This window comes from Mytilus californianus, unplaced genomic scaffold (genome assembly GCF_021869535.1).
Source record: "Mytilus californianus isolate M0D057914Y unplaced genomic scaffold, xbMytCali1.0.p SCAF_6, whole genome shotgun sequence".
Lineage (NCBI taxonomy): Eukaryota > Metazoa > Mollusca > Bivalvia > Mytilida > Mytilidae > Mytilus > Mytilus californianus.
In genome coordinates, this window is record NW_026262712.1 from 71,276,324 (window position 1) to 71,302,504 (window position 26,181).

At 33.0% G+C, this 26,181-nt stretch overlaps 1 protein-coding gene across 1 annotated transcript; it reads right to left on the reverse strand.

The window, feature by feature from the left end:
• Window positions 1-9,392: 9,392 nt before the first annotated feature.
• Window positions 9,393-26,015, reverse strand: LOC127704609 (uncharacterized). The gene is made up of 12 exons (XM_052208727.1): window positions 25,877-26,015; window positions 24,679-24,800; window positions 23,885-24,027; window positions 21,230-21,377; window positions 20,422-20,625; window positions 19,479-19,700; window positions 17,999-18,781; window positions 16,729-16,941; window positions 15,355-15,450; window positions 13,634-13,959; window positions 10,971-11,163; window positions 9,393-9,726 (listed from the first exon to the last, which is right to left on the reverse strand). Exons 1-12 carry the CDS (start codon window positions 25,915-25,917, stop codon window positions 9,449-9,451), a joined length of 2,769 nt encoding a protein of 922 aa, XP_052064687.1. The 5' UTR covers window positions 25,918-26,015; the 3' UTR covers window positions 9,393-9,448.
• Window positions 26,016-26,181: the final 166 nt, after the last annotated feature.

Sequence of the window (26,181 nt, forward strand, 5' to 3'; positions counted from 1 at the left end):
AAAGCTATTAATAATGGTGCATTTTTTTAAAGTTTATTGGGTTTTTTATTCATATTCTGTTCGAATTTTCACACAATCTGTCAAAAAGGCAAAACTAACTTTACTGAATCTTTCAAACAATATGAGAAGTGTTTCATTCACCAAAACACTCTTGCGATTCTGCAAAAAAAAATCATGCATGATTTTGTGAATGAAAGGGGAAAGAAGATCCTGACACAGCGCACCTGAGCATGTCAATTGCGAACTGACCCAATAATTTATATATCACGACCAGTCATCTGATACTGACATTATCAGAGAGTACACATCAAAGGAAAAATGCACAAATTACCGATAAATTGTTAAATAGGATATCATAGAATTAAATATGTTTTATTACAAAAAAATGTGTTCTCAATCTTGTCGATAGATATAACAGAATGTCATATCAGTACCAATGACAACTCTCCATCCAAGTCACAATTTGTAAAAGTAAACCATTATAGGTTGAAGTACGGTCTTCAACATGAAGCCTTGGTTCACACCAAACAGCAAGTTATATGGTCCATATCAATCATGACAATAAACATAAACAAACAAAACAACTATCGCTTACTAATAATCCTGACTATATGTATTACATGAACTTGTTGCCATCAGAAATGAAAATTTAAATATTCCAACTAACAAAAGCATATTCTTACACATGCAACCAAATATAAAGCACTAAATGATAATACCAATATGAAGCTCTCATCTTACAAAAAAAATGTCAAGATTACAAACCGCAACAAAATAATAAAAAATATAAGAAGCCAGCTGACAACATGTTCTAGAAAATTATTTGCAATTAATATTTCATTCCAAATCCATTACTACAAAACATCTTCTTACAGTTATACTACATCTGGAAATTAGTAATAACAACACTTAATCTGTACCTTCAAAACTAATTGCTTCTTCTAAGACAAAAGCCAGATGAGATATTCATCACTTGAAGTGCTCCAGCTAGAAATAGAAAGGGGCAGTGTGCCATTGAAGGGCAGGGCACTTTTTTATGATAGGAAAAGGCACTTCTCATTTCTTTTGTCTACGTTTCTGTGTGTATCACAAGTTCACTTTTTTTTTTACTGTATATGTTGTTAATAAAGATGCATAAGTTGTTGTTTTGATTATTTACTCTATAAAATTTGCATTAGAAAAGTCATTCATACTACATGTTCATAAAACATGGCAATACACATTCATACATCAGATCACTATTAACCAAAAGAAGCGAAATAAACTTACTATTCTCCCCCCTTGGAAAAAGGCGTCAGGGAGGGGCGCAATTAAAGGCACCCAGGGCGTGGCTAATTTGGGCTAAAGAGACCGCTGTCTTCTATACATATAAGATGTAATATTCTCATATTGAACGGCCAACTATAGTAGTCAGAGGCGGATTTAGAGAGTTTTTCAGGGGACCCCCCCCCCCCCCCCCCCTTTCATGGGAAAACTTTGGTTGATCATATACATGTAGTGAATCACTGAAGCATGACTGGAGCTGGCCCCCTCTTATGAAAATTTCTAGATATGCCACTGGTAGTCCATTTTGTCTAGCAGTAATCCTCAAAAGTAAATAATAAGTTTTTCTTATCAACTTGATTATAACCTTGCTAACTATTACATAACTGTCAAGACACAGTATGCATGTTAAAACTACTTGCATTGTCATAAAGAGTAAACAATCATATTCCACAAAACAAACAAAAAAGTGTTTGTATCGTTACTTTAGCTATTACAAACCATATATATGTATATTATCAAATGTGACTATCAAGTCTCCTTCAATGATAACCCTGATTCACCAATACTACAACTAAAATCAAAAACCAGGAGAAAAAAGACACTATATATTCTAATGCTTGGAGTGCAAGATTCCAATAAAAACCCCTATACCCACAAACCATCGATCTCAATACATGTATACGCAGCTAAAATACGGCAAGCTTTTTAAAAAAGCTATTACTTGTATTGGTATATGTGTCACATACTGAATATTGCGATCGGGAACCAGTCTAGGTGTAATACCACCAAATCATAGTACGTCACATCGAAAATTGGTCGAAAAAAAATATTCCCTTGAATTTGACAGTTGTAGGTAATTGATCCTACATCTCATTGCAGTAAAACATTTCTGGGTCATAAACATATATCTTGGGTATTTCAAAGCACCATTATTTTTTTATTTGGGGTTTCTATAGAATATTTTGGAAACTTGAGGTTACATATGGTTACTAAAGCTTGTACACAGCTTAAAAAAGGGGGAAAATTTGATTGGTTAACTTCCAGTGATGGTTATTTTCTTATATGCAATGAAATGTTATGTGAAATTTTTTCTATAGTACTGGACAGGATAAAACTTTACTCATGCCAAGTATTTCTTCATTTGAAACAAAGATAAATTCTGCACAATTTTTTGAAAAGTGCAAATATAACAAAGACTAATGGGGGAAAATCAATGGTGGTATTACACCTTTACAAAACTTATCTATTATCAGTCTATTATTAGGTAATCTAGATTACCTTCAGTAAATGTATATATAGTACATGTAGTATCAGCAAAGTTTATCAAAACTAGTGTTAGGTATGTACTGAAGCGATTTAACAACCGTTGTGTTATAAGGCTACTAAAGCGATTGGACCTTATGAAGGGCCATTCGGATCATAATTCATTTTGTTACATGTACGCTAGAGGTGCGCGTGACAGGTCGTTCACGTACCCTAGAGGTACACGTAACACTTTTTTTCACGCACCCTAGAGGTACACGCAACACTTTGTTCACGTACACTAGAGGTACATGTAACACTTGTTCACGTACCCTAGAGGTAAATGTAACTATTTGTTCGCGTACCCTAGAGGTACACGTAACTGTGTGTCCACGTATTCGGAATAACCTTTATACCCTAAGCACAATGAACTCGTCTGCTGGAGAATACCCCTCCACGTTACTAAAAATTGATTCATAAATTCCAATTAATAATGTAAATAAAGGCAATAGTAGTATACCGCTGTTCAATAGTCATAAATCGATTTAACTGAAACAAATCTGGGTCACAAACCAAAACTGAGGGAAACACTTCAACTATAAGAGGAATCAAAACGGAACAACAGAAACACTGAACTGCTACAAAAACAGACGCCAACATACATAAAAACGGACTATGTGCTTTAGTAGCCTTATAATCTGATAATTAACTGTGCGTCACACGAATGTATCAATTCCACAAAAAGTGACGCCACAGGTAAATTTCTAAAAATAGAATATGAAATTGGGATTAAGTTTGTAATGGTGTTATTCGATGTATTTTCTAACCATAACAAGAATATTAATATAGAATTGTGTTAGTAATTGTGTAATTATTTGTATTTTATAACTATGGTTTTTCTTCTAAATCAAACTGTGAAAAAACAAATGAATCCTGTGCATATAGTTGCTTTTAACCTAAAAAAAATCTTATAAATGAACTAGGTGATTAATATCTTTACTTTTACATACATAAAGAAAAAGAAAAATAGAATTAAAACCACAAACGATAAGACATAAAACAACATCCAACCAGAATTACAAATGGAACATCATAACTTAATACATGAATGTTGGATGTACAAATACCGAGACATGTCTAATAGCAATGCGAATTTACACTCAGCAAAACAGTCATATTCGGAATAGGTCACGTTCGGTACTTAGAAGACCAGACCACGTAGATGGTAAACAACAATCTAAGACGTGGTAAAAATGTCGTTAGTTAGTTTAGACACAGACACATCGTATAGATCAACCAATTCGTGATGATGTCCATAAAATTTACGGAGTGTCTTTTTTAATCTTTCCTCCTCATAACTCTGTTGGAGTAGTTTTCTGCGTAAGGAGCACACTCCTGTTTATGAAGTCCGTATAGTGTGAACATGCACGAGCATAACGTATCAACTGAGATATGTAAACACCATACGATGGGGCAGAGGGTATGTTACTTCTGAGAAATGGGAAATTGATAATTGGGAAGTTGAAATCGTCCCGTTTGTCGCAGATTTTAGTGTGAAGTCGTCAATCTGTGTCAATATTAAGTAAAAGATCAAGGTATGAAGCAGTCCTCCTAGTATCAGTAGTATCCTTAATTTCAAGTTCACTGGGATATATCTGAAAGTAAAATTAAAGAATTTCGCAAGGTGCTTTTTCTTTTTTTCTTTTAGAAGGATTTGAATGAATTCTGCTTCATACGAGTACAAAAACAAATCGGCCAGTAGGGGTGCACAATTAGTACCCATTGGAATACCGACTGTTTGTTGAAATATCAATCCTCCAAACTCAACAAATATATTGTCGACCAAAAAGTCCATCATTTTGATAATGTCATCTTCAGTATATTTTTCTGGTAGAATCAATGTGATTCTTCACAAAATAAGAATTATTATAACCCAAAACAAAACATTTATATCTACGATTCCCATTTTTATAGAAAAAGCTCTGTTTATGAGATGATGAAGTCGATCTTTTAGTTGAGCATAGGGAATAGTTGTGTAAAGCGTAGAAAAATCAAAAGTTTTAATGTTGCTGCAAAATTGCAGAGATTGTGATCTAAGATTTAGCAGTAAATCTTTAGAATTTTTAAGAATCCACATCTGATTGACATCACTGGTGGAATATATCTCATCACAATATTTTTGAAGGCCATCTTTTACTGTAGAACGAATAGTAGTCAGCTTTTAGATATAGCCTTTTTAAGAAGTCGATACAGGTGGTTATATATCGACCTTGAGAAGTATATCGACTGCGGACTGCGTCCTTGGTCAATATATTCTTTATGTCGATATAAACCCGTATCGACTTCTTACAAAGGCTATATTTGTATAATATGATTAGCTTCCATCAGGAATATTTTGCTCAAAAATCAGGAAGATTGGGTGCATCATCCTACAGATTTTGTAGTGAAATAAAAGACCCTTCAAAATGTAGCTTTCAAGTAGACATACTGTCAGAACTAAATTGTTTCTTCAGGTGTGATTAACTTTTATCTGTGATAACGAAAACCTGCACATTTTGGCAAAAATCTAGATAATCGAATTTGATTGGATAATGAAATGATGTTGACACAGATAATCCATTATTCAGGGAAAGGGGTGACAGGTTTTCTGTTGCGGTTAGCTGCACGAACAAATAGTTACGCGTACCTCCAGAGTACGTGAACAAACTGTTACGCGCACCTCTAGGAACGTGAACAAACTGTTACTTGTACTTCAAGGGTACGTGAAAAAAGTATTACGTGTACCTCTAGGGTACGTGTAACAAAATGAATTATGACCCGAACGGCCCTTCATATAACCTAACCTTATGCTGGTGTTATACTGAAGCGATTTAACCTAGCCTTGTGCTGGTGTTATAAGGCATCCTGAAGCGATTTAACCTAGCCTTATGCTGGTGTTATAAGGCTACTGAAGCGATTTGACCTAGCCTTGCATTGGTGTTATAAGGCTACTGAAGCGATTTAACCTAGCCTTATGCTGGTGTTATAAGGCTATTGAAGCGATTTAACCTAGCCTTGTGGTGGTGTTATAAGGCTACTGAAGCGATTTAACCTAGCCTTGTGCTGGTGTTATAGGGCTACTGAAGACAAAAGTTTCATGTTTACAAATAAACGGTGCACGTATGCATATAAAACACGTTATAATGAAACTTGATTCAGTGGTACATGTTTAGAGTCCGTTGACAACATACGGATACTAACCATCGATACAGAAATACAATTAATCTGAGGATAAAAGACTTTTTTTCAGAATTAAAGCATTAAATGGAAGTATATTTTAAAGATGAATAAAACAATAGGTTGATCAGTCCAAACTAGATTTTCAAATCAATTAAAAAACTATTTGTGATTTTTTTTTTTGGCTAAAGCTTAATGTTTCTCCAAAGCAGGAGTATCAAATAGAATAACGTTAACTTTAAGTGTTGAAGTACTTTGAATTTATCACTTAAAACTCGTAAAATAGTTCACTATGTTTTAATTATAATATGTTTGTATTGTTGTACGAAAAGGAGATATGGGGTACACGTCAGACAACAACCAAACAACAGAAATAACCACAACATATGTGTTACATGTAAGTAGAACACAGTTGTCAATGTTTATTTATCATATACCAATCTCGAAATTGCCCCGAGTCTAGAAGATAATGTAAATTATTTAAACAGAGACTATCAAAGATCTGACATTTTTAGTTTGTTCTTATGTTGTACTATGATACCACTGTCCCAGGTTAGGAGAGAGTTTGGCGTCAGCAAACATGTTTAACCCCGCCACATTCTGTAAGTACCTATCCAAAGTCAGGAGCCTCTAATTTAGTTGTTGCCGTTTGTTTCTGTATATTTTATTTGTTTTTTCTTTATTGTTTTGTACATAAATCAGGCCGTTGGATTTTCGTTTGAATTGTTTTATATACGTCATTTCGGGGCTTTTCATAGCTTACTATGTTCTGTGGGTTTTGCTCATTGTTAAAGGCCGTACGGTGACCTATGTCATTTGGTTTCTGGTGGAGAGTTGTCTCATTGGCAATCATACCACATCTCCTTATTTTCATATACCACATCTTTGTTGCTATATCAACACCAAATTCTACAAATTAAAAAAAACATTAAAAGATAACCTCTGGTGAGATTCCTTACTTTGGACAGACACGTGAACATATTAAATATAGGCAACAGTAGTTTACCGATGTTCAAATCAAATCTCACACAAACCGAGGAAACCGCATGAACTCCAAAATGACGATATCGAGTGCGTCGACAGGATAAGCGTCTCCTGCTATGCATACATCACCCGTCATGTAAAACCACACTCGGTAAAATGTCACAATCGGAGAAAATTCAAATTAGACCATAATTTTGGTATCTAAAGATTTAAGTCTGTGGAAACATGTCTCTGGTTAGTTGAAATACAGATATATCGTATCGGTCAACCAATTCGTGATGGTGACCGTAAAACTTATGAAGTGTAGGTATCAATCGTTCTTCCTCATAACTAGTGTCTTCCAGTTTCTTCTCAAACTCTCCCCTTTTTAATTTCAATAATAACAGTAGAACATGTAAACAAAGCAATAGAAATAGATTTTCATGAATACTCGCAGTGATTGAAAGCTTGCTCAAAGCACTAAACCATTTGAGATGAAATCAGTCGTCGTACACTCTTACATCAAGTGCATAACTTCACAGAAAGTTATAGCGTATTCCTATGTCTGTTTTAACTGTTTTAACCCTTCATTGAAAACCTCATAAGCATAGTCAAGTAAATTTGGCAGGTAAATAATTCATTCTTTTATTCAAAGGCTGAAATGAACTTAAATTTCCTCTTCAGTATGCACTTTTGCGGTAAAAGGTAAATATTTGTTTGTTTGTTCTTAAAACATTCAGAATTTAGTACCTTTAGTCCATTACTTAGTCTGATTAAATTGCATCAGGAATACTTGGAGTCAAAAGAAGTGAAGTCAAAGATGCGTGCCTTTACTGCTTTGACAAAAGGCTGCTGCTTACAAGGAAGCTATTAAATCATGAGTTTCAAGTGGTAAAAATGAAATCATCCCTTCGAAAATTTTACGGACGCTATCACGAATTGTTTGACCATTATAGAATATCGGTTTCACAGATGACGACTGATATGTTCCAATTGTCGTAACCACAAACCCATCCTCTTTTTCTCGAATGTGACCTATATACTGAATTAGACTTATCACCGGGTTTGTACTTATACGAGCAACACGAGGGGCGCCACATGTTGAGCAGGATCTGCTTACCCTGGAGCACCTGAGATCACCTCCGGTTCGTGTTGCTCAGTTTTTAGTTTTCTATGTTGTGTTTTTTGTACTATTGTTTATCGTTTTTCGGTTTTTGCCATGGCAGATTTTTTTTCGATTTATGAGTTTGAATATCCGTTCAAGGTATATTTCGCCTCCCTATTTTCAACTATAAGATATTTAACAAGAAAATCTATATATTAATAAGCTTGAGAATGTAAAGTTATATTTTTCTTAGTTACAATATTAGCCTTTGTACAATTCAAAACATAATTATCAGCTGAGAATTTTATTAAAAGGGAGAGAATATACCAAGGTGAAATAAAAAATCGTAAATCGTAGAAAAAGCATACTACACCGTGCATGGTCAAAATACAACCAAAAGTCTGCAAACACTATACATAGATCTAGAATTTGAGCAACACAAACCCTACCAAAAACCGGAAGTGAACTCAGCTCATAATGGTCAATTGTTTCTGCTCAACGAATGTCACCTGTCGTGTAACTATTAATGAGTCATAATAAAAAATAAGATTGACTTCATGTGGATGCTACCTTTTTGGACTAACTATTGTATCAACGCGGAAGCAGTAAAAAGAAACTGATTTAATTGTTGCTTTCGATGTATCTACAAGAATCGCTTACTGGCAAAAACTGGGGGAATGATTCTGAATATAACGGATGCTATTTAACAGAACACGACATAAAGGATAATTTGAAATATACACTTGCAATTTGGAAAGATATATGCGAAAAAAAGATATCCAAAACTTGTTCTACGTTTGTACAAACGTAGTTTTTACCGATTTTTGTGTCCTCCAACATTTTTTATCCTTTAATATTTTACACTCATCAGAAAGTGATTAAAAGTAGTTTTAACAAGTCATGCGTTGTGTTGTACTCACATACGTATACAGACAACTGAATGCTCGTCTTTGCACCCGATTACTATTTCCAGCACGTTTTGAAAAATTGTTTTTTTTTTTGTTTAAAGCATATGTCACGGTTGGTCTTCAGACATTGTACCAAGTCACGAATATGACAGTTTATTCTTTCGTTCTGTTGGTTGATCGAGTCGAACGTTTGATTTTGTCTGGTTTTATTGTCTTCCCCTTTTTTTATTTTACCTTGGAGTTCCTATTTTTTTAAATACTTTTTTTTTCTCTTAACCAACAGTCTTCAATAGCTGTGTTGAATTTGAGTAAAGCGCTGAATTACTGTGCAAAATTCAAAAAGATGAGACCGCCTTTACCGCAAAAAGTGAACAGACAGACGTGTATTTTGTTTTATCCCTTCAACCCTGTAACGCTTAAGTTTATGGGATTAAAAGTACATATTTAAGTCAGTATTGTTGACCACGAGTTTATGTTTATTGAGTAATTATATTACGCGTTCATTCCTTTAAAAAAACAACTCCTTCAAATATATATACAAGAAAAATATTATCACTAATAATGCAGTAAAAAAAGAACGAATCCATAAGTAAGTATTCTTTATGATATTTTTGAATGATATTGATTTTATTAAGATTTCAAAGACAACAGATTAACTAAAAAGAAATTTTACAGCTATGCTACATGCTGGACGGTTTTACAATGAAATACGTGATTATATCTAATATTTGTCTTTTGGTCGTAGTGCTTATGGGAGAATAATTTTCCCCGTTTTGATTATATATTCTCCTCCAACAGATACTGCTCCTACTGTTAGGAAGACATTCAGTCCGGTTGTTGTTGTAACTGTCGCAGGAATCCCAAATGTAATACTAGTCTGGTTGGTAAATTGCCATTGAAGAATATTGACACTACTTCCTGTAGTTCCCGCAGACACTTCGTAATATAAATCACTGTCTGAATTAAAAATTCCATTCCACGAAACTACTACTTCATTGTTTACCCAAGACAGAGTCAATGGAGTACCTGTACAGGTAATACAAAGTTATATAAAGAAAATATCAAACACGTAGAAAGACTAATATCATGAAAACTTTAAATCGTCTATACGGTATGGGGTTTTCTCATTGTTGAAGGCCATACACTGGCCTATAACTGCTTACTACCACTTCATTTTGACTCTGGTTGATAGTTATCTCATTGGCCATCAACCCACATCTCCTCATTTTTGTCTCGCCTTGACGGAGTCAAAATGCGAGACATAGGTATGCTGTTTCCGGCGGCGGCGTCAACAATGTATTAGTTTGTGATTATGTCTAGTTATGGTGAACCACGATTGGTAGGTCAATGATATTTGGTATTCAGTTGTATTAGCATTGGCATATCTCATTTTCATGGAGATTTTATGGCCCAAACCCCTCAGTCATGGTCTATTGACTATGAAACCTTTGCTTAGTTTACATGTTTTAGTTTGTGATTAGGTCAGTTAATGGGGAACCATTAGTTATTGGTCAATGATATATGGTGTACAGTAAGCATTGGAATATTTCATTTCCATGGAGATTATTTGGCCCCGTCCCCTCAGTCATGGTCTATTGACTTTTGCTTACTTAACATGTATAAGTTTGTGATTAGGTCAGTTTAAGGGGAACCATTAGTGGTAGGTCAATGATAATTGGTATGCAGTTATATAAGCATTGCACATCTCATTTCAATGGAGAATATTTGGTCCTTACCCCTCAGTCATGGTCTATTGACTGAAACTTTTGCTCAGTTTTACATGTATAAGTTTGTGATTAGATCAGTTTAAGATGAAACACTAATTGTAGTCGTTGATAGTTGGTATGCAAATGTATTGGCATTTGCAAGTCTCATTTCCATGGAGATTATATAGCCCCGCCCCCTTATCATGGTTCATTCACTTTGAAACTTTTACATAGTTTACAAGTTAATGTTTGTGTTTAGATTTGTTAAAAGGGAACAACTTATGATAAGTCAATGGTACTTGGTTTGCAGTTGTATTAGCATTAGCTCATTTTCGTGGATATTGTTTAGCTCTGTACTTTTCAGTGCATAACTTACATGTTAAAGTATTGCTATTTTAATTTCAACATTTGCATTATCAAAATAACAAAAAGGCGAGACATATCTCTCTGTTAACAGTTTATTATATTATTGACACTTTGGTTATTCAATTTATATTTGATTTTGGAATTAAAAACATATCATGACTGCATATATATTGTTCGATTAAAAAATAAGCTACTTACTTTCAACCTGAGGGTTCTGTGTAAATATTGAAATGTTTTTCTGAACAATTGCTGACTTCAGGAATAGCGTATTTATTGCCCTTATGGCAAATTGTTGCTGCTCATCTGCCAGTGATAATTTTGTAAAGTGACTGTACAGAATTTCTTGACTTTTTGGGAAGAACATTTTTTCTTTATTGGTACCAAATTCGACCTGCAATAAACGAGTCAGTATGTTGTACTAAGACTACTGTAACAGTTGCATTTAAGTTATCTAGCAATAATAGATTTCTAGGCCAGCATCTAATTGGGTCCCATTTAATATTCAGATTCATGCAAAATTTTCGATAATTTTACATTAAAAAAAAGAAAATATGGTTTTTACATGGTAATTTAAGGTCATTGGTGTTGTATGATAAAATACTAAACTGTAGTACATGTAATAAATAGTGTTAAAGTAAAAATCTAAAACTGAAACAGTAATCAAAAATCGTAAAAAAACAATGAACTAATGGTCATTAAAGAATGGAATGTCAAAATATTTATAACAATAAGCTTATACAAATTAACCAAGTCCTTGTATTACTTTAAATGACCATACATGATCTTTCTAAAGGTGTTTTCTCCCGGAAAAAATTTACGTCACGAAACAAATATCTTAACAATGTTCCAAGACGCGATTTCTCCCGAATGACCCCAGGTCAATCAGGGCAGTTCATACATTAAATCGAAATTGGTACTTCATGTATTGCGATCAATAGAAATTCAAAGGACTCGAAACACAAATGATATTAAGTGTAGAAAACAAAGGACATGGGGTATCTATCAATGACAAAAAATCAGTGCATGCACAGTAGAAAACATACAAAATGCAAAGGAACAGCGCTTTTATTGCTGATCTTCATCTAAAAGTCACAGCGAGGCCTTCAGCACGGAGAAAAAAAATAACTCTCACCTCACTGCAAGGTTAAGACAGCCCTTACCTGTACGAAATGTGACGCCTGAAAATGACACGGAAACCAGGCGTAGAAATCATACTTTATCCTGGAGTCATTGCAGTGTTTAAGGAATGCATGTCCAGGCCGAAACCAGGCCGAAACCAGGCGGAAACCAAGCGTAACTGAGGCGGAAACCAGGCGTAAAATCATGCGTAATATTTAATTGAGTACGCCTGGTTGACAGAAAACCAGGCGTAATATGCAAATGAGTACACTTGGTCAATAAATAAACCAGGCGTAATGTCCTTACATAATACTACACTTAATTTAAATCAGTGTATTACCCTAGCTGTGTACTTTGTGTATTTGATATACTGTTGCTTAAAGTTCTCGCTGTTTGACATAAAACTTGAAATATTAACCATTGAAGAAGCTATATAAGTAAATACATATTAGACAGACACTGGATCAATTAAGTTTAAGTTTAAATAAAAATTATAACAATTAATTTTTCTTGAAATAAAACTAGCATTTTGACTATCATGTTGTTTTGAAAATTAATGTCATTTAAACTAAAAAAATCAATGATAATACTGTAATTTAACTTGTGAAAGATTTGATGTTATTATTCAAGGATGAGGGTTTCCAGAATTTGAAATTTATGGTAAAAAAATAAAAATTAATAACTTAGTTACTCACATAATTATTATTTACCATGACCATGTATACTACTTTCCTTTCATTTCACAATTTTCATTCATCAATTTGATTCCATAATTCCAATTTCAAATTCTTTCAAAAAGCACAAAAAAAAGCTAATTTCCCCTGAATATATATCAAGCTGCCATATGTCCAACTCTTGCAAGCTAATACCAGAGAGCCAAATTTTGAAAAAATTTCCCATGATCCTTTAAACAAATTTGAAGCATTATGGGTATTATGATTGACGCCCTTCCAACAGTTTTACTCCCGTAGGAAAATTTACGCCTGGCTTATTTCAATTTACGCCAGGTTTACCACTTTTTTCTACGCCTGTAAATGCTACAAATTTACGTTTCCTGCTCCATTACGCCTGGATCTGGACACGTAACTACCACTTACGCCTGGTTTACACCAGGTTTCCAGGCGTAATACGCCTTATAATTTCGTACGGGTAGCACCGGTTTGAGCGGAATTCCTTGCAAAATGATTCAGATATACTTTGTAAGATGCAACACCACCAAATCGGGCCCGGTCAGAAAGAACATACTGGAAAGTAGTACATAATTTTATTAAAACAAAATAGTATCTACGCATAGGTGTAAATATCAAACTACGTAGAATATATTTTAGTAATTTAGGTATCAGATGAAAGGTGAAGGACTGGTGAAACTTGTAGAACACATCTTGACTGATAATTTTGAATACTACAAAAATAAATGAATGAATTCTAAAATTGAGGGCATATATTGCATGTTTCTCAGATAGAACCTAGTTTGGTATCACCATAGTTCCTGTAACCAGTACGGTGTAAATAACGGTATATTGATCCCCTCAATAAATGTTAGAAAGTGAAAATTTAACATGGATAGGAATGTTGTGGCACACATGAGTGAAGTTATCTCGAGAATGAATACACCATAACTTTTAAAATAAAGAAGAGTATACACCTCAAGCACGGGCAAACTTTCTACGGCCACCACACAGTACGTGACAGTATCAGTTTCCATAAGATTAAATGTGAAACTCTATCTTAATGAAACTTACATCATATGTTTCTATTCCAATGCTGTCTGTGTATCCAGACCATTTTAATCTGGCATTATCAGAGACTCCTAGGAATCCTTCCTCAGCACTGAACTCAGTACTAGATAGTGGTATAATCTCTACCACTGCTGAATTTGACAATGGAGGCCTGTTCGATATTCTAACGCCATCCGAAGACTTAGACGACAACAAACCAGCATTGTTCTCACAATGTAGCGTAGTGTAAATTGTATGGTTTTCTAATACGCTGTAGGGGAAGTCCATATACGCTGTATTCGTTGTCACATCTGTATACGGTAGTAGATCAGTCGACTCGGGTGAATATCCTAAAATATTTGAAAACAATAAAGTATAATTAAATATTACACTTTAATTTCTAATGTAATTTCTCCCGGCTGCTTTGTTTTTATTTAATTAAATCATTCGAAAATAAATTCTATAAAGCATCTAATACACAAATAACATTATTTTAATATATTTTTTCCCTTTTCTAAATATTCACTGTTAATGCTATAAATGGACAAAGTGATAAATATCTGAATATTTTTTCACAAGTAAACTTAAAATTAACTTTTATCAATCAATTCGGCATTAATACTGTAAATTCAGAAATTATTTCGTGCTTTTATGCTTGCGATTTTTGAAGAATGGACAAAAGTGCGTTATTAATTATTGCGATTCAGGAAAATCGGCATTCAGTTATATATATGTATCGAATTAAAATGCGAGTTTTTATTACTGCGATACTCACCCAGTCGCATTATTCCCATTTATAAAAACCTCGCAATAATTTCTGTAAATTTACAGTACTAATTCACATTGAAAAGGCTTAACTAAATTAGTGAAATCAGCAACAGAGTCCGTATTAAAGCACTATGTTTCAGAATCAATATATACCCCTATGCTAACCTACTAAACTGATGCATACTATTTATAATACTCGCCCTCTGGTTTAGTTCACTTAAAACTAATGGTTTGATTACAACCTAGAATTAATATATTTTTGATAGTATCATTAGAGTCTGTTAATTCCTTTAAATGCTGGTTCAATTCATGGTTATATTGAAACTGTTATAAAAAAAAAGGTATATGACGCGCTATTAGTGGATGGATAATTTTATCATTTCGTTAAATCGTCAATTTTGTAGTGTTATTACATTTTTTCTTAATATACGTTCTGTACCAAGTCAGGAATATGGCAGTTGTTATCTACAGTCCGTCTCTATGTATGTTGGCGTTTGCTTTTGTTGTAGTTCAGTGTTTCTTTTGTTCCGTTGTTTTGCACTTATATAGTTGAGGTGTTTTCCTCGTTTTTAGTTTGTTACCCGGATTTGTTTTTGCTTAATCGAATTATGATTATTGAACAGCGGTATACTACTGTTGCCTTTATTGAGTGTCACATAATCTGTATAATTTAATGAATAGTTTATTTTGTTTTTTCTTTTTTTTTTTTAGTATATTTGGAATTTTTATTGTTTTATGTTGGAGTAGAGGGAGGGATCTTGTCTTTTTTGTTTGTTATTTTATTCCCGGAATCTCCTAAGAACAAGAACGAATCTGTTGTAGCTATTAATATATTGAACTACTTGAGTTTCTTTTTGAAATTTGTCAATTTTCCACCATCTATACTTGCAAAACACGAAGCTTCTTCACAGATGCACCACCGTCGTCAATTGGATCAAATGTATCATTTGAGTATTCTATGCATTTATTGAAATTACCTATAGCCCATTCACAGTGCTTTATTCCGGATTCTGCATCTTGAAATGCCCAATTAGCAGCAACTTCATTTATTGTCCATGCATCCTCATCTTCTCCTGTGATAATAATACAAAATACAGTTTTTAACATACATGATTCGCTATCTTCAATATAACTTCAAATATCTTATTCGTCCTGAGCATGCCTGACATATTTGCCACTGGACTTTTAGCAACCAACTATCAACAAATCAATTATATTACATGCGAAAGGAAAATTCTTTCTAAATTGTAAAATATATCAATTAACAAAATCAAATATTTTAATTTTCCTAAACGATTGTATATAGTTTATAGATATTTTTTAGATAAATGCTTTTCATAATGCTTACATATTTAGATACCGTTTTATTATATCTACTGTCATGGAAAGTCCTTTGTATATTACTTATGGCATATGCAATTCCACGTAAAATAATACACAAAAGCATTGCAGTTTACTTAGACCAAAATATTTTTTTTTAATTTTGATCAGTTCACTACTGAACCTTAAGAAAGGGTCCAACAACACGACTTCAAAAAGAGAAAAAACGCTTTTGTATGGTCTGTCAACATTTATAAGATACAAAGGGCAATACCAATCATATGTCAAACAAGGTCAAACAATGTTATGACGAAGTAAAAATAAAGAGAAAAGCCAACCTTATGATTCACAAAACAGTACACATAATACTAACGACTCAGTGACAATAATTCAAATAAACTTTGGTAAATTATTGACATCCGTTCATTTACTTATGTTATAACTCAGGATATAATTATTTATAAGACTTTAAGCAACAGCTGATTGGTCGATGTCTATAATATATTTCTATGTTTGCAAACATATAAGAATCAATATACAATTAATATATGCCCGAATGTGAAAGTTTGAAATAGATTAAAACGAAAAGCATACCAGGAAGAACGATGGACAAACATGCGAACGACAGTATCACAAAATCCATTGTATAAAAACAAAAAGTCTTTGAATAGCGAATCATAAACTGTGCTTTGAGTGGCGTGCTGGAATTATGTAAATAGCTTTGAACATTAAAATATTAATTTAGAACTTTTATGCATGAAACAAATCATTTTCCACGTTCTTTTTTCCGCAATATAGTCATACATGTTTCTGTAAATTATAAAATTTTCTTTACGTCAAACAGTGATACAGTATACTGCCTTAATTTTATTCGCGTTTAATTGAAGACCAACTTTATTTCATAAATATATGTTTGTTCCATTGATTAGGTTCACTCTCCTTTTTATTCGAAAGCTTTGATTTCACTTAAAGTGCATTCTCGTAGAAAATTTCGTCCTTCAATTCTTCCTTTGTAAAACTGTCAAACCTACCTCTCCCATCATATACATAGTTAATTTCAGGTGGTGTAAGATCTACAAACACTGGATTAGAAAACGACACTGCTCTTAAACCAGCAGCATTCATTGCAACGGTTGTTATGTAAATATTTGTGTTGTGTACAAGCGTGACATTATTATTGATGCCGAAATTCATCAGTCCAGCACTTCTAAAAGGTTGTATTTGTGTGCCTCCTTCTGAATAGCCTATCAAAACATAAAATTAATAGTTAAAATGGCTGCAGCATCAAGTTATCAACTATTCATTACCAGTTGTATATAGAAAAACGTAAGTTTTCCTGTGCAATTAATTGCAACTGAGGACAATAGTAAAGGGAATCTAGAGATATCGTAAACAAAGCTAACGAAATTTTGCCAGCACCATATTTTAAAATGGCCCAGTTAATTTGATATCGAAAAACTTGTCCTGCAATTTACAGTCATATTCTTTCTTGTATATATTCAAACGGTTTGATTTCAGTATCTATTAAATATTATTTGAAATATAACTCCCAGAGAAGTATAGTTGCAGGGTTTGAACAGAGATATGTTATACTAAATGTAAAGGTTGCATTTATCTTTTGAAAAATAAACATACACCTCTCTCAATAATTTAAAACTGCTTTTTTAACAATTCTGATTCGGTTTGAATCGACAGAGATGAAATGATGCGTCTGTAAAAAAGCAGAATCTCAATCAAATCTTTATTACTTAAATTGGTCCCCTCCTAATTATCTTTTACATATATTTTGGTACTGCGTTTCACTTTCTCTACTAACTACCTCCGCCTCGTGGTAGTCTGCTTGCATTGAGTGCTGGAAGTCGAGGATTTGATCCCTGACTACTTGGTTATCTTAAAAAAAAATTTATGTTCCTGCGTCAAGAACGCAGCATTTCGGAGTAAGAACCATAGCTGGTCATTAGAGTCAAAATAATAAGTCTAGGTAAGATAATATTCCTTTCTTCAGACCTTGTAGACTAGCACGTAAAGACCAGAATCGGTATGGTTGTCTAGTACAAAGACGATATATACATATATCATTAACATGTTATCGTCTTGAAACTGACGTATATTATTTGCCCCTTGTGTGATTTACTGTGACAATGAAACAACATTAAAATAATGTTCACCTCAATATTTATACTGATTATTATTGAATACTTTATTTCTTATCTTTTCTCATTTCACATTATAAGACTTTCGCTTTAAATACTTTTGTATTTTTCATTTTTTAAGGTTCATTTTCTTTGTAAATGTGTTTACCTATAGACCATTTGTAATCAATAATTGATGATTCCGGGTCTGTAAAACTCCAAGCTCCATGGATGGAACTCCAATCGTGTAAGTAAACAACATGGCCTAAAACATGACCACTTATATTTTCCGTGCTAACGTTCACTTCCTGTACAGTTATTTCATCCAGAAATATTCCTGTCGTCAGATCTATACTGCCAATCGTTATATTCGCTTCATTTATATCAGCCGTGAAATAAAACGTATGACTATGCCAGGAAAGCTCTTCTCGATCGTCAACATCACCATTGCTATCTTGACGATAACTTTTAGTGTAAATAAGAAACACGTGTTTTTCGTTGTTCAACTGTATAAACCCTTCCTTGTTGGCTAAGGAAGAATCTACGAAAGACAAATGGCTCGAGTAAAACGTCACTTGATACGTCTTCCCTTCTGTAATATTGTCCACTTTCTGTGTAATACTACCTCTAATATATAAGAATTTTCCACCGTCCTTTGCTAAATTAACATTAGAAGAAATAACGGCCATACATGAATAAGTTTCAATATACCACATCAATGGATGGTAGGTAAAGTCCATGTTGCAAATATCTGTTGAACTGATATTAAGCCAGGGAACTTCATTCCCGCCAGTTATTTCAAAAGATGGGTTGGAAACGAAGTTAATGCCTAAAAGAACGAACTTGTGTGGTACCGGTGGAGTTGTGTCTACAGTAACACCATCGGATACTACGGTCGGAGATGTCCAACCAACACCATCAACAGAGTATACTTTATGATATATTTTTGTTCCTGAAATATCATAAATTTATAATTATTATTTCTCAAAACATGATTTATAGTTGATTTCATGTAAAAATATAGTTGACATCATTAACAAAAAATAGCAGTCAATTGGACCACCAGCATATTACTAAGTCTGTTAAATAATTCCACCAACATTGTTCTAGAAATAGTTCAATGATAGTTCAATCTGCGTTACATTTGCGTAATATGCATTTCAAAGGAGATTTAAGGGAAAATATGAACCATGAATCGGGTCGTTAGGATTTGATAAACTATTTCTAACTAAGAAAGTTGTGTTGGCCTTTTCAATTGCATTTTGATGTAATAATAAATGTAAAGATATAAACTAATAAAAATTGCAAGAGTCCTGATGAAGTCGAAACATTGCCTTAGATTTTTTTGGTTTCTTTGTTCATTTAATTTTACAATTTAAATAAAAATATATACCAGTCAGACATAATGTAGCATATTTTGATTCTTCTATATTTTGCAGAAAAATTGTCATAAGTATTTTTGTTCGTGTATGAATTATTCGTTGATACTAATATTATCCAAGCCTGTATGTGATATCAAGAAAAACATCGTTGTGTTAAATTATCTTTCTTTTTAAGTAGACTTGATCAATCAGCTGTCGATTAAAAAAAACAATAGTTGAATGTGGCTTTCAAACTAATTTACAAACTATAAAAGAAACAAGTCTCACCTGAAGGAATATCAGATGTCAAATTTCTCGAAGCTGATACATGAAGTCCTACGTTCGTCCAACTCAGGATTGAGCATTCCGTCTTTGTGGGACTGTTACCAATAAAATTAGTTAATCCAACACACCATAGATATGATGTTATACCAGATTCTGTATCGATAAACCCGTGCCAATGGGCTGCTACCACATCTGAGGAATTCTGGTACTCAAGGTCATTTTTACCTTTGAAATTGATTCACAAATCGTACACATAAACAGTGCTTTTACAAGTCTTACTTATCAAGAGTTAAAATAAAGAAGGAAAATATGTTTTTGTTAAATCTCTTTTGATATAGTAAATAAGACTGACAAACCGTTTCAATATACATGATGTTGACGTTGTTTTACAATTTCTAATGGAAGTTGATCAAGAAAAGCGCTGCGGACGCAAAATACGTCTTATTTTCAATTTCTATCACTTGATTGACACCGCTGCTGGTAGACTGCTTGTTCCAGAGAGAGTCATTCATTAAGAATTCATTGCTTCGACACTGGAATGGTTTATACTATATATATATATTTTAAATTCTCAGTTATGAATGCAGAAAATTATTATGGAACGAAGGTTCAAACTCCCTCAGGCTAAGTTGACCTTAGATGGATTTGGCTATTTTTAAGTACTCTTTTGATAATATAGCTCTTCAATTGTTTCGGTTCTTATACATTCTCGGCTTTCAAATATTCGGCTTTGATCATTCCTGATGAAGGCAAATCATGAAAAGCGCTTCGAAGGCATGAAATTAATAACGTGTTGTTTTCATTTTTGATTATTAGAAAATGTTTCTTTTCTTTTTACGGACGCACCAATTTTGTAAAGTATTATTTTTTTTAATTTCCAACACGACAGGAAAGCACCAAAATTAAAATGTGTCTTACATAAATTTAATTATATGGATATCATTACCTTGGCCATCATAAACAATTCCTGCAGTAGGATGATTGTAGTCAATCATGAACCCATCCGAGGATGATGTAGTATGGGCTCCTGCATAATTGTATGCTATAACATTAGCATAATGGATAACCCCTGGTGTAAGAATGATTCTAGACATATTGTAGCCACTTTCTTTTCCTGGAATCACTTCGTTTACCTTCATGATATCATGTCCTAAAATAGAAATTTAGTTTTATTGTTTATTTATTGCTTAATGCTGAAATAATTTGTATTGGATAAATAATTCGAGAATTTCAAAGCTTGAACATTTTTTAAGATATGTTTTTAAGAAGGAACAAAAACTTCTTAATATAATATAAGGAAACCTGATATAGAAAGCATATCATTGGTATACATGGAGAAAACATACTATGTTTTATGCGAAAGTTGTTTCAGATTTTACACGAGGTGGTTTTGAGGACGTCAAAGGAGTATATTTTTACCGGAAATGTTATTTTTGTCAATTTCTTCAATTATTGATTTCATTTGCCAACTAGAAATCTTTCTCCTTTTTATGTCGTATTTATTCTCGATCTAATTTTAAAAGAGTTTTACATTATATAATAAAATTGTTTACATTTGATGGGATGTAAAGTCTTTTTCAAAAAGCATTTCTCTTTTTAAAAAAAATATTCCTATATCGAATATCTTCTACACGACACTGTATACAATACTGTTATTGAAATCATTCATCCACAGATGCTACATCAAATTATGTGTTTTCCAGAATGGTAATTTATGAAATCTTTCTTTTATTCCTGTATAAGTAACAACATACCTCCTGGAAAAGTACTCAGATACAATCGATACTTTTCGATAGTCTCCTCAGCTTCAAGAAATTTGCCGTTCCAATCAAACGTTATTGGGCGTCCCATTTTCATGAAATCATGATCCTTGAATGTAGTCCCTTGTACTCGCTCTATCACCTGAATATAAAACAATCGTAAAAAAAGTTACAATTCGGACCAAAACAGACTTGGATATTTTTTTCGTTGGCAATATCACAACTTTATTTTATAACGACACCTAGAACATCATACATTCTATCTATATTTGTTCTTATATATATGTACATATCCATTAAATTTCAAAATTATTAAGTTAAATAGACGTGATTGAACTAACCATCAACCTGAGAATATATGGGACCAACCAATTTGGATAACTTATTTATCGTATACATACATTTTTTACCAATTAAAAGCTAAAACGTGACACAGAATTTATAACTTATTGATGATTGTTTGCATAAGCATATTGGTATTGCATCACCTTAAAAAATATGTTAAATATACTAGAGTATTAAAAATTCCTGAAAGATATCAGGCTTAAATTTTAGTACGCAAGACGTTTTGTCTACACAACACTCATCAATGGCACACTAACAAATCAATTGGAAGGCCAAATAAAAAAAAGTTGAAGAGCATGACCACAATCCCGAAACGCTGTGCAAAATACGGCAAATGTTATCTATTCTGGGAGTAGAAAACTCGTTTTGTTTTGAATAACTTTATAATTTTATAGAAAATAACGTATCAAGGATATTGTATGCGAGTACAGACTTCCACCAGCAATAGCATCAACTCAGTGGTTGTAAAACTCATCAAAGATATTAAACTGATTTAAACCCAACACATTAGTGCTAGTATCATGTGTTGCTATCTGAATCATGTATTATTAGTTGTTGTTTGTCTTATTTGTAGGTTTATTTTGTTAGAGGATGTAGCTGTAAGTGATTTTTTTGGTCCTGTTGTTATGTCATATATTTTTGTTAATTCATGCAGTCTTTTTGTGGATTGTTCAAAGGCCGAATTAAAAGAGTGCAAAATGTCTGTTAATTTTTCAAGAGTGACAACCTTTAAAGAAAAGTGTGTACTTATGGCGAGTGAGATAATTTATCTAGATGTTACAACAACAACATCAAGTTTGCCACTATTTAGTCTATTAACCAGAAAATAAGAATGGTACAAAACTGTTTTCTTTCGAGTAATTAAACACAAAATGACGAAAAGACAAAAAGGCTACCACCGAACAGCAAGCTATAAAGGGCCCCAAAAATGACTAGTGTAAAACCATTCAAACCGGAAAACCAACGGTCTAATCTATATAAAAAAACTATAAACGAGAAACACTTATGAACCACATCAACAAACGACAACCACAGAACATCAGGTTCCTGACTTAGGACAGGTGCAAACAAATGCAGTGGGTTTTAACGTTTTAATAGGCGTCAACCTTCGCCCAACCTAAAACAATAGTGTAACATCACAACATAGAAAGACACACTATAAAATATCAATTGAAATGGCTTAACTCTATTAAAAGACATATTAACAAAAACAAGTGAACATACACTGAACGAATAAATTTGATCTATGACATAATGTAAATATAAAATTAATAAAACAAGGGGATTAGATGTAGAACAATATCAGAAAGACAATCATAACCGCGGACAAAATATCGCCAAAAGAAAATAACGTACACAGGTAAATAAAAATAATTTTGTAGTAAGGTATACAATGGAGTACGGAAATATATATTACAAAATAAATAATTTTGTTGTTCATAGTACGAGAACAGAAGTGAAAATTTATCGTCATACCAAACACTTATCAAAGGTGGAAATATCATAAATAGTGAGACGAGATATATAAATAAGTAAACAATAAATAACAAAAATGCATTACAAGTTGTATCAACAGGTCGAATTAACACGAAAGTACGATTTGAGAGTACTTGCAGTTACTGTAAGCTAGTTAAAAGCCAAAAACAATTAATAATAAAAAATCATGCATCAGAGACTAAAATCAATTAAAACACATCCCAGGGATTTAGTGTTTTAACGCCATGGACAGTCAACGAAGACATTACTTGTGCAATGCCAAAATAAAAGTATCGACATGCAGTAAGATAATTAGGAATTAACCTTTTAATAAGTAAGTATAATGTTACATATAGATAGAGTAATCTCTATATAGAAAATGAACGTGGATGTGTATTTAAACATTTATTTCCAAATCAAAAACAAAATGGTAATACAGATCTACTTCCCATCATCTTTGGATCTTTACACTATCGACTCTCTGCTTTTGATTAAAGTAGTTTCTACGTTAATTTTTGAACATAGCATATTCGATCAAAATGAAGTGTTATTTTGAATAAAATAAAACTCGAATTAACCTTGTTGAAATATTGGTTTTTTGAAATGATATAAAAAGAAAAAATGCCTTACACCTCATATTTTATTCAACTACAAGGCTAATTGTAATGACCGTGAACCTGTGTACCCTCAGTTTTAAAATTGTTAATGCTTGAATAAAATAAGGTGATGCCACCTTGAGATCAAGTATTTTAATTAACAAGATATATTCTAAGACATAATGTAGTTATTGACCTTTTCCCGACTGAATTATAATATAAATAAACTTACAGATCTGCCTCTTACAGACGCTACCACTGGAGCCTGAGTCATTACATATATTCCATTTGACTTAAATATAGCATAAGTGTTGACTGAATACCAAACCCTTACAAATACAGCATATGACAATGTGTTGTGTAAGTACTCTCCACCTATTGATAAAAATAGATAAAAAAAAAGTAGAGTATATACATTTTGTAAGAGGAAGAAATTACCAAATAAACAATACAAATTCATAAATCAAAAAACGGTGGTGACCTCAGGTGAACTGGAAAAGGCACCAAATCATGCTAAACATGTGGCAACCGTCGTGTGGCTCCTGGTATGCACAAATTTCTTGATTAGTCTTTATAAGGTCAAATCACAATTGAGAAAAAGAGGAAGGAGTTATGGCTGCGGCAATTAAAAGATTTCCTTGGTAATCCGAAACACAGATATTCCACAACGGTAAAAAATCATGAAGTCGTCCGATGTTGTTTCTGTCTTTTCGTATATTTTTTGACAGTGCGGGCCATGTAATGCTTAATTTCTGATTGTCATTGCAATATTAATAAAATCTTTTTAATTCATAATCTATTACCGTTTTGTGTTATAATTTTACTACTAAATATATCAAATTCTGTGATATTCGCTGACATTTCCAGATATAACGCGGTATTTCGGCTTGTTTAAAAAGCCCTGATCCAAACATTTATGGGGTTTCCACCAATCAAATCTACCATAATCGAGTCTTTTATTAAGAGTGTGCCTTCGACTTTTATCAAAATTTTCATTTCGTGTATATTATAATATGTAACAATCACCTTGTTCAATGGTATAAATAGCATCATGCAATTGCCCGGCATCTTGCCAAACCTTCTCCTCTTGTATATCATATATGCCAAGAGGCGTGCTGAATTCCGAACTTCCGACACTCCATTCATACCTATATTGATTAAAAAACTTCCATATCTGTTGAAAATTGAAAGTTTCATTCATGTGTTCCCGCCTAATTTGTTTTTATTGTGTATGCGGAAGACATTTTATTGAGTACACAAATAAACTCATCGCAGATACCAGGGATTGAAATTTTGTACGCCAGACGCGCGTTTCGTCAACAAAAAAAAACTCATCAGTGACGCTCTCATCAAAATAGTTTAAAAGGCCAACTAAAGAACGAAGTTGATTGTGTTCACAAGATCATTTCAATATGTGTTATACACACAACCTATCAGACAAACCCTTAAAAGAGAATTTTTCTGGACAATTGTTAAAGTCGACCACTCAACACATTTCAGTAGGAATCCTTCTTCGAAGTTTATAGTTCAGAGTGTCATTGGTGGGTTTCGTGTTGCTTAGTTGCTACTGCATGCATTATGAAGTGTTTTGTAGACAGTTGTTTGTCTTTTTGTCGTTTTTTTTTTGCCATGATTCTTTCGGTCTTTCAACTTATGGGTTTTGACTCTCAGTTTGGTATGTTCCACCGGATTTTTTAAATCAATGTATACAAGCAAAAGTACTCCATCGATGTTTAAATCTCATAAAACGATTGGGAAAACAAAGAAAAAACTGAGGGTACCACATGAACTCCAAAAACAGAGAGGCTGGATGTGTTGACAGGAAAAGCATCACTTGCCATGCATGGATCACCTGCCATGCGATTTCACACTCATTCAAGATTTCACAATCGCTAATAAGCAAAGATCAATTACATTGCTGATTAGACGACTTTGTATCTATAGAATAAAGACTGTGAAAACACAGATATATAGTATCAGTCAACTAATTCGTGATGTTGATCGTTAAACTTATATAGTGTTAACACATTTAATAGTTTTCAACCACTTTAAGTCTCTGTCACAAAATTGACAATTATCGTATTTCACTGTTCGTAAATATTTTACATTACACATCTAATATGAACGTTTTATAATTGATTAACATGCCTTCAATTCAGAAATAAAGAGGTAAAATTTCACAATAAGTTTAGAACTTGTAAAATATTCATTATTTAATGCATACCACAACGGCTTATAAGTCAGAACCTGTGAAAGTATCCACATTCCTCTTAAAACATTATTTGATGCTGTTACAGCCTGGTCACTTTCAAAATATCCATTAGTATCTCTGACCAGCAATAAACTGTAATGAGTATCACTAAAGACAGCTTCAAATACAAAGTAACCAAACGTCAGATTATGATAAATGTATAACAAAGGGTAAAACTTAGACATTGCAATTTTTTTAATCAAATGGAGAGAAAGCAAAAGATAAAATAGCATCAACCTTAAAACAAGTCGGTGTGATCTTTCGTTCCTACGAATACT

Coding starts and splice junctions, on each gene's coding strand:
- LOC127704609 (XM_052208727.1), bottom strand. CDS start 25,917: ATGTGGATACTTTCACAGGTTCTGACTTATAAGCCGTTGTG. Junction 16,942..17,998: donor TGATTACAAATGGTCTATAG/GTAAACACATTT, acceptor ATGTTTTGATAG/GCTATTCAGAAGGAGGCACA. Junction 9,727..10,970: donor ACAGAACCCTCAGGTTGAAA/GTAAGTAGCTTA, acceptor TTACCTGTACAG/GTACTCCATTGACTCTGTCT.